General features: G+C 44.6%; 1 protein-coding gene and 1 pseudogene across 1 annotated transcript in view; both read right to left on the bottom strand.

Moving 5' to 3' along the window:
- LOC138167639 (zinc finger protein 184-like) overlaps window positions 1-9,579 on the bottom strand; it is an 89,582-nt pseudogene that overhangs the window by 15,459 nt on the left and 64,544 nt on the right.
- LOC138167634 (zinc finger protein 184-like) overlaps window positions 6,996-9,579 on the bottom strand; it is a 103,409-nt gene continuing 100,825 nt past the window's right edge. Inside the window, exons 3-4 of the mRNA XM_069096567.1 lie at window positions 9,200-9,295; window positions 6,996-8,480 (exon numbers count right to left, since the gene is read on the bottom strand). Coding sequence (XP_068952668.1) covers window positions 7,267-8,480; window positions 9,200-9,295 — 1,310 coding nt within the window. The 3' untranslated portion in view covers window positions 6,996-7,266. The remainder of the gene's footprint in view (window positions 8,481-9,199; window positions 9,296-9,579) is intronic.

Raw genomic sequence — 9,579 nt, 5'->3', positions numbered from 1 at the left:
CGATCTCCAGGTCTTCTCAACACTGGAGCCGGTGCTCTTATTCGCTGTGCTACCTGGCCGCCTCCCCCCGCCCCAAATTGTATTTTAACATATGATTACCTTTCCTTTTTCAAGATTCCTATAAATGTTATCTCAAACTATCTTGGAGCAGAGAAACAGGGACATGAGGGAACTGTGCAGTTTGGACATGTCTCTAGGCTAGAAGTGGCTTGGATATTGATGCCAAATGAAATAAAATTAAGTCTGGTAGACTTATTACTAAAACACAGAATATAGTGTTAATTGTTTTCCACCATAAGGTTTCAATCCTGAATTATTTAAACAATTTATCATCAGTTGCCATAGATATAATCATGTCTATGTTGCTGATTCTCAAATCTACCTATCATGACTCCCAACTCTCTGCTGACCTCCAACTGCCTCTTTGACACCTCAAACTGGATGTGCATTAGACATCTTAAACCCACAATTTTCCCTTACAAAACTCTATTCTTCACCCATGCCATGACCTTCAGCCCTGTGACCCCTCAGTTCTCTCCTAGGCCATGCCCTGCATTAACCACACACTCCTCTTTTCCCAATTTTTACTCCTTAATGAGCCAGTTTGATCCCACATTCTCCTTTCTTGACCCTAGGCCCCTTAACATTTCACTGACTATGCCAAACCAAGTCTCGACCTTGCATCCCCCTCACCATTTCTTACCTGAGCTGCTGAGGGAAGATGGAGAAAAGCCATCCAACTCTCCTAAGTGGGCCCTCACTAACACTGAGCCCTCACCCTCTCTCCCCTGCCGCCTCACATCCAGTCTGTTGCCAAGGCTCACTGACATCACCTTTGCAATGTCTCATACATGTCCCCTTCTCCAGCACTGCCTTTATCCCCGCATGCCTGGATTACTGTAATAGTCTCCTGGGGCAGAGGGTGCAGGGTGGGGGATCTTGTACCTGGGCTGTTCAGGGAGGCCCAGCAGCTCCAGTGTGAGGGCTGCTCATCCACCTTAGTGTCCACCTGCCCCCTGTGGCTCACCTGTGGTTGTAGTAAGTCCAGCAGCCACACCCCAGGAAAATCATCTTGGCAGACAGGCTAACATAGGTTGAGAGTAATTGATGGGGCAGGGAATCTCCCCAAAGCAGTTGAAGACTTCCTTGGAGGAACAGGTAGATGTAAACAAAACAGCATGTGTAGCTACACTGGAAGCTATGGTCCCAACCCTGCACACAGCTGGCCCAGGGGATCAGGTCATCTTCACGCTGGACTAAAGCAGCAGGGGTATTCGCAGCCTTTGTAAGACCTGCCTCGATCACCTAGAAAAAGGTGCACTAGAAATCACCTTCTTCACTTAGGCCTGGCCTGCTTACTGCAACAGGCAAGGATCCTACCCTTTACCATCGGGACTCAGAATGTGTACAAGCTTACGGACAGTAGCAAATCCAGGAGGCCAGAAAGATGAATCTCTTTTTGTGAGATGACTCAGCAGATAGCTCATCTTAAGAGCAGTCTTGAGTGAAACCAGGCTGCCAAAGGAAGGCCGGATGATCGAAGATGGAGCTGGGTACACGTGGTTTCCTGGAATGACCACCATGATGGGGAGCCCTGTGAAGCTGATCTAGGTTTTGTGACCAAGTCTAATCTGGTCCACAAGCTTATATGCCTCCCAAACAAGTGAACAGGCTCATGACAATGAGACTGCATCGGCAGGAAAGTGCCATGCCCCGTCATCAGCACACCTGTAAAAGGTTTTAAAGGCACAAAGACAAGTCAGCTACATGCTGACTCCAATCAGTCTCCAGTGCTCTCCCTACTGAAGGCTGGTGGGGAGGACAGTTATGGAGAATGACCAACATGCTGAGGGGCTGCAGACTGTACATACACTGACTGAAGGAACTGGACACTTCTAGGCCGGAAAAGAAAATATTTAGGTGTATGAGGCAAAAGACTATCAAGTCTGGCAAAGTAAGAGATCCCTAGGTACTTAGGAGAGAGCAGTTTCAATTCAGTGATGAGGCTGGGCCCTGGATTGCAAAGGGTTAGTGGGGGCAACGAGATGGGGAGTTTCTCCTAGTTGCTAGTTTTTCTAGGGGAATATATCCTCCAGCTGCCTCTGTAACAACTTGCGTCCAACAGTATCCCCTAAATCACAGGGCTTTATACTCCTTTGTCCTGTAGGATTGGAAATCCTAGCAACAGCACAGCCCAGGAATTTTCCCCTCTCCACAAAAATCCTACTTCTCTCCCTCCAGCTTCTTCCCTGCCATCCATACCCCAATCCACAGAGAAAGTAAAAAAAACAACAAATCCCATTACAAAACATATGGGCAAGAAAAACAAATTCCCACACTGGCTGTGTTCTCCTCCCCACCCTCACCCCAAGATCTCAGTCTGCACAATGAGCCCATCACCTCTGTCTCGGGATGGGCAACAAGTTTCATCACAAGCCCCCTGGAATTCTGGCTGGTTATTTTACTGATGAAGAGCATATAAATCTTTTAAAGTTCTTTTTCTCTACAACATTGTTCTTTTACTTCTATTGATGTCACCCTTCATCAGTTTTTAAGTTTTTCCAAGTTTCATTGGACCAGCCTCTTTATCATGCCTTAGCACACAAGATAGCCTTCCATTGCATCACATTCACAGACCATAACTCCTACAGTTCTTCAACTGAGAAACACCCTCCAAGTTTTCATCCCCAAAAAACTTTTATATGTATATATGTGTGTGTTTATGTATATATGTATGTATGCATGTATGTATGTATGAGTCCTTTTCCTCTTCCTTTACTCTCTTTGGTGTATAGACCTAAGGGGTGTTATGACCAAGTCAGAGGTATTTGTTAGGTCTATTTCCAAACTGCTTTCCAGAATGGTTGGCCCACCACCAAAAGTTCATTACTATAATGTTTTCCCATAACCCATCCAACATTTGTTATTTTCCTTTTTGAATGAAATTTGTCGATCTGGTCATTGTGAGATGGAATCTCAGAGTTGTTTTAATGTATATTTCTCTAATTAATAAGAGATTTGAAGTGAGTGTTTTTTTCATATAGTTACTGATAACTTGGATTTTGTCTTTTATAAATAACCTATTCATATCTTTGGAAGACTTATCAGTGGGGAAATGACACACAAAATTTGAATCAGTTCCTTACTTATCATAGAAATAAAGCCACCATCTGATAAGCTGTTTACAAAGATTTTTTCCCAGTGAACTGTTTCCCTCCTAATATTGGTTGCATTGGTTTTGTTTGTGCAGAAGCTTTTTCATTTTACTTTGGAAAGTAGATGGCTCAGTTTATGGAACACTGGATCTGGAATCAAGAATATCTAAGTTTAAATTGCCTCATTTTTGACACTTGGCAAGTAACAACATCTGTCTCAGTTTCTTCATCTATAAAATGGGGATAATAGCATCTCCCTCCCAGGGTTATTGTGAGGATCAAAATGAGGTAAAAGCCCTAAAGTGCTTAGCACAGTGCCTGGCATAGTAACTGCTAAACAAATGTTAGCCATCATGTAAGTCATCAGAATCATGCACTTACCTTGTAGAGGACCACAGGCCAGTGGGACTCTGACCTTGATGGCTGAATAAGCCCTCTCAGCTGAAGAGCCTGCTACTGGGCCTGGATCGGTTCCCCAGCCCCTAGAAAGGAGCTCAAACACACAGGTGTGAGCATTGTGTCCTTGGGATAAGTGTGGTTTACATCCATGGCCTGGGAACAAAGAAGTGTGCAATGTCCTCGGGGGAAAACAATTAGGAAGCATCCTATAAAAGCTATATATATACATATACCCAGGGTAATAAAATCGGCCCTCTATGGAGTCCTATCTCTTTTTATGCGCCCTCTTGCAACCTCTGGGTAATTGATTCTTTCTCGGCCCCCCACACTTACCTTTTATAAGCTTCTCCATCTTTTTTTTGGTCATGAAATGTTCTGAATCTGAAAAGATCTGAAAGATAATTTCTTCCTTGGCCCTCTGATTTTTCTTGAGGTCACCCTTCACACCTGAAGCTTATCTTCATGATGGGATGAGATGTTGGTCTCTACAGAGTTCCTGCAGGACAGCTTTTGAGGTTTCCCAATTGTTTTTGTTGACCATTGAGTTATCTTCATCAAGTTGTCTTTATGTGCTGACCCAAGAACCTGGGTCCTAGTTGATGTTTCACAATGTGAGACTTGGCTGGGTTGTGGGGTTGCCTTGGCAGCTACTTAGCGACATAGTCTTGACCACTTCACTTAATCTCCTCAGCCCTCACTGTCTTCTGGACATTTCTGTCCTCCTGGAAGATGAGCTGGAGAGCATCACTCATGTCTCTTTCATTTCTAATATTCTATTTTCTGTGTACTGTATTGCTTCTGTAAAAACCAACAAGTGTTTATTAAGAGACAGTTCAAGAAGTGGGGCTATTAAGAAAAAAGGGAAAAAAAATAAACTGACTTCAAGCTTCTATTATCCCAAGGGGAATAATATGTGTAGGATTTTCAGATTTTCTTTGGTTCTGTTAATGAGTCACTACTGTTTACCTTCTGCACTCACAGTTGGTTCTTGCTTTGAAGCAGGCAGTGCCTTTTTATTCATTGAAATTCCAACTTGGTAGTTGAATGGAGTCAAAAACCTTGGCCCTCTGTCATCAATTGGCCAATCTCCTCTCAGAATATGAGCTTAGATTACTGTTCATGCTTCCTGGCTATCCTTTCCCTCTGTCTTGGAGCTTTTGCTTTCCACCATTTTCAAAAAACCCTCTATAAATGTGCTAGTGCTGGGATCAGATTTCAGTGTCCTAGACATGACAGGAGGTAAGGGAAAGTGCAGAGTTTGTAATTAAATGTGAATTTCAAATGGGAAAATTGGGGAAAAAATTAGAAAATGGTCGATGTACTGAAGAAGATGGCCGGAGAGGGGAACTCAGAACAATCCCATCCAGAGAGCAAGAACACCAGTGCTTAAGGGAGGAAGTTTGAATTTAAAGGGGAAAATAACTTTGGCAGGTGAATGGAGGATGAACTGGAGTGTGGAGAGGCTGGAGGCTGGGAGACCAAAGAACAGGATCTCATAAGAGGCCAGTGTGAGGTGGCCAGGGCCTGTACTAAAGGGAGGGCTCAGTCACTGGACAGAGGGGACATACCCAGGGAAGAGATCGCGTAGAAAAAGAAATACCTGGGGAGGCTAGGTGGTGCAGTGAATAGAGCACTGGCCCTGAAGTCAGGAGGATCTGGGTTCAAGTGTGGCCTCAGACACTTAACACAAAAACTAGCCGGGTGGTCTTGGGGAAGTCCATTAACTCCAAATGGCCATCAAAAAAGAACAAAAAAAAAAAGAGAGAGAGAGAGAGAGAGATACCTCAAGTTGGCAGCTGATCTCATATGTGGGCTGAGAGGGAGGAGGCATCCAAAGGGAACAATGATGCTGCCAGCCTGGGTGACCTGGAGGATGGTGGGGGCCTCCACAGAACCAGCCAGGCTCAGAAAGAGGGAGGGCTTGGGGGGAGATCCTGAGTTATCCTGGATTATGGTGAGATGGAGATGCCTATAGGACACCCTGCTTAAAATGTCTTATTTGTTGTAGATTCAGGAGTGGAGCCCATGGAATGGGATGAAACTGCCAAGTAAGAGAGCTTGGAGAGAGAAGGGCCAGGCCAGAGCCTTAGACGAGCCTCTCAGACAAAGGCATGCCATGGGTGCTGATCCAGCAGAGGAGACAGAGAAGGTAGCAGTGGTCAGATAGAGAGGAGGAGGAGACCAAGAGGGAGCTGGGTCATGAACCTGTCAGTGATGGAGGATGAAGCCTGAGGACAGACCACAGGACTGGGACATTTGGGGAGGGAGTTACCAGTAACCAGAGATAGTCTCCCAGGAGATGCCACTTGGAAGACCTCCCCAGCTGCTGAGTCCAGCATTTATTAAGTGCCTTTTGGCTACCAGGTACTGTGTTAAACGCTGAGGATTTAAGAAAGGCAAAACACAGGTGCTCTGCTGAAGGGGCTTACGGTATCTAAGGGGAGGGACAACCTACAAACAGCACTGTACAAATGAGACAGAGGAAGTGAGGCTCTCTCAGGGGGTGTGGTGCTGGGTGGCACTGACATGTAGGGGGAACCAGGAAACATTCCTTACAAAAGGGGTGACTGGAAGTGGGACCTGAAGGAAGCCAGGGGCCCTCCATGTGGAACTGGCGTGCACTTGCTCATGCCATGTTTCTGCCTTTCTGGGTTTCTCATGTGCTTCACCCAGGGCCTGCTGCTCAGGAAGGGCTCAACCCACTGTGATCAGGTGAATGACTGACTGCTTGGCCTCTGTTGCTCTGACAGAGAGCACTGGAGAAACAATCTATACTATTTCAGGAAAGAGGGCAATGCTGCTTACCTGGAGAAGCCCAGAGCTAAGGAATATGGGGAGCAGTTGGGTTCCAATCATATGCTTTCCATCTGTAGTGTTGTCCTTGACTCCAAATCTCCTTTCTGTCTTAAACATTCTCCCACTGGTCCCCTTCCCTTCTACCACCTTCTTGTTGACCATCCTGCTCTCAGGTGACTTTCTGAAATCTCCTCCTCCTATCTAGATCTTTTCCTATAGCACAGGTCTGACTAAGCCACCCCGACTGACCCTCAATAAACTCCAGCAGCTCCCTAGTCTTTCCAGGATCAAATATAAAGTCCTCTGTTTAGCATTTAACATTCTGCACAAACCTCAACACTCAAGAGAATTGGTGTAAGGGCCACCCTTCTGTGACCTTGGGCAAGTTACTTAACTCATCTGGGGCTGGTTTACTCATCAGCAAAAAGAGGGGAGGGACTCAGTGGCCTGCCTACCACATCCAAGTCTATGACTATAGGAACAGGGGGACAAGCCAATGAGAGCTCCTTCCTTCTGGGCATACAAAGGTGAACAATAACAGGATCATTTCACCAAAGAAAGTCATGAAACAAAAGATCGGAACTTTTAGGACCATGTCATCACACTCAAATACAAACAGCTGTATTGACCTAGACAACCATAAACTAGCATCATCTGTGTTTTATTGTGGTTTTATTTTTAAAATATTTCGCTATTACATTTTAATCCAGATTAGCCCACCAGAGTTTTGCTTCAATGATTAATGAGTTTTCTCTCCTTCATGAGTTCTATAATATAGAATAAGTGCTCTGATCTGGGGTGATGCCTTCCCACATTAGTTACATTCCTAACATTTCTCTCTGGCATTTATTCTCTTATGTAATGAAAGATGTGAATTCTGGCTATAGGCCTTTCCATATTCATTGCATTCCTTGGGTCACTCTCCAGTGTGAATTCTCTGATGTCGAGCCAGTGCTGCGCTCCTGGGAAAACCTTTCCCACAATCACTGCATTTAAATGGTTTCTCTCCAGTATGAATGCTGAAGTGTTGTCTAAGGTCTGATTTCTGGCGGAAGATCTTTCCACATTCAGTGCATTCATATGGTTTCTCTCCAGTATGAATACTACTGTGGCTGGTAAGATTAGACTTATGAGAGAATGCCTTCCCACATACGCTGCACTGATGAGGCTTTATTCCGGTATGAGTACTCCGGTGCTGAGTAAGGTTGGAGCTTAAATAGAATGTCTTCCCACATTCATTACATTCATAGGGTCTCTCTCCAGTGTGAATTCTCTGATGGCGAGTTAGTGTTGTGCTCCGAGGAAAGGCTTTCCCACAAACATTGCATTTAAAAGGTTTTTCTCCAGTATGAATCCTATAATGTTGCATAAGATTTGTCTTTTGGTGGAAGGCCTTTCCACAATAACTGCATTTGAAAGGTCTTTCTCCAGTATGAATTCTGTAGTGCTGTGTAAGATTTACCTTCTGCCAGAAGACTTTTCCACACTCACTGCACTTATGAGATTTGTTTTTACCCAGAATACAAGAGTGTTGAGTACAGGCTGCCCTCTGACAGGACTTCTTCCCACATTTTGTCAATTCAGAACACTTTTTTCCTATATGGCCTCTCTGGTAAAGAGTAAATTCATTATTCAAGAGGAAAGAATTCCCATTTTCATGAAGTTGCTCTTCAGCATGAATTCCATGTTTTCTAAAGCAGTTCCAATCATAACGAAAAGCTTTCTGACATTTGTTAACTGTAGCATACATCGGTGAATAGCTTTGGATACAATGTCTCTGGTCTGACTCCATGGTGAAACTCCTTCTCTGGTTATCACTGTCATGGAGATTCAGGAGAACAGATACTCCTTGCTGTGGAAAAAGGACTAGCTCTGGGCGAGAGATCTGGCTGCCTCTGCTGGATCCAGAGCCTCTCACTCCATCGGCACGTTCTGTCTGGATTCCTGTTCCTTGTCTAGAGTATTCCTCCTCATTGTTCTGCTCTTTCTTTAACGTGCTGTAACACTCCCAGGCTTTCCCCAGGTTGGAGGTGCGTGGATCATCCCACAAAGACCTTTGCTGGGATAAGTCTTCCATACAAATACTCAACTTTGGGGTTGACTCCTTGGTCTCAGGCCCAGTGTCCCCACCTGAAGGAAGGAAAAAGTATAAATACCCTTTCCCTTGGATGAACAGACTTTTCTGTACACTTCACTATCTTCAATATTCTGGCAGTTATAAGCAATGTATATATTTTTCACTTGAATTTAAATCAATTATTAAGGTTTTAAAATTTTCTTTGAATTCATCAGACTTATCCTTTCATTGAGACCAATAATATTATAATAGGTAAATGTGCCAGAACTGATGCAGATGACACACAGTTAATGGAAAATGAACAATTACTAAATTCTGTATACCAATGTGAACAAAGCACCTTAAAACTGCTTGTTTGTTTTTCCCAGGAAAATTCTTCATCCAAATATCACAACTGGGTGCATCATGACAGTGTGATCACTGAGTCTAAGAAGAGGAAGTTATGTGTACCTCTTACACTGTAGAATTCCACTTTGTTTTCCCAAAAGATAAAAACAATTCCAAGTTCCACCCACAGTGGAGCAGCATTCCTGCATTCTGAAGGCACCAACAGGGTCTGATCATTTCTATCTGTAACTATCAAGTGACTCTGGCATTAAAGGCAACAACATCCAAAGAACTAGAGGAGTGGGGAGAAATGAGCTGGAAGATCTATGGCTGGGAGAAGAGTTCAGGACCAATAAAGTCGAGAGGAGCCCAAATGTGGCCATTTTGGGGGTGCACAGATGAAGGATCAGCTGAGCACTGAGTGTGGGCACTCACTCACACTGACCTGGCCAGCAGCTTCTTAGGACACTGTCCATTGTAATTCCACTGGCTCCCCCTGACTCCAGCTGGGAGATCACATCCACGTTGGAATCTGCAAGGCCTAATGATGGACAATGCCAAAGTGATGGACAGGTATGGTCACCTCACAGCCCACGCCTCACTGACCCCCAGGAGCAAGTGAGGCAGGTCCAGGCAGTCTGGGGGCCGTGGAGGAGCAATGAGAAAACAACTGAAGGGTGGTGACCTGGTTTGTTTTCCTGGGGAGATACAGGGATGGGACAAAGAATGGAGTTGGGTTCAGAAAGACAATGAGTTCCTTTGGTGCATTCAATACTGAATCTGGGAGCTTTCCTGACTTCAAGTACTTGCCCTGGTACTTGAGAA

Source organism: Petaurus breviceps, unplaced genomic scaffold, assembly GCF_028583685.1.
Source record: "Petaurus breviceps papuanus isolate PSGF00001 unplaced genomic scaffold, PetGlider_PUasm1.0 243, whole genome shotgun sequence".
In the NCBI taxonomy this organism is placed as follows: Eukaryota; Metazoa; Chordata; class Mammalia; order Diprotodontia; family Petauridae; genus Petaurus; species Petaurus breviceps.
This window is presented reverse-complemented; position numbering and strand designations above follow the sequence as displayed.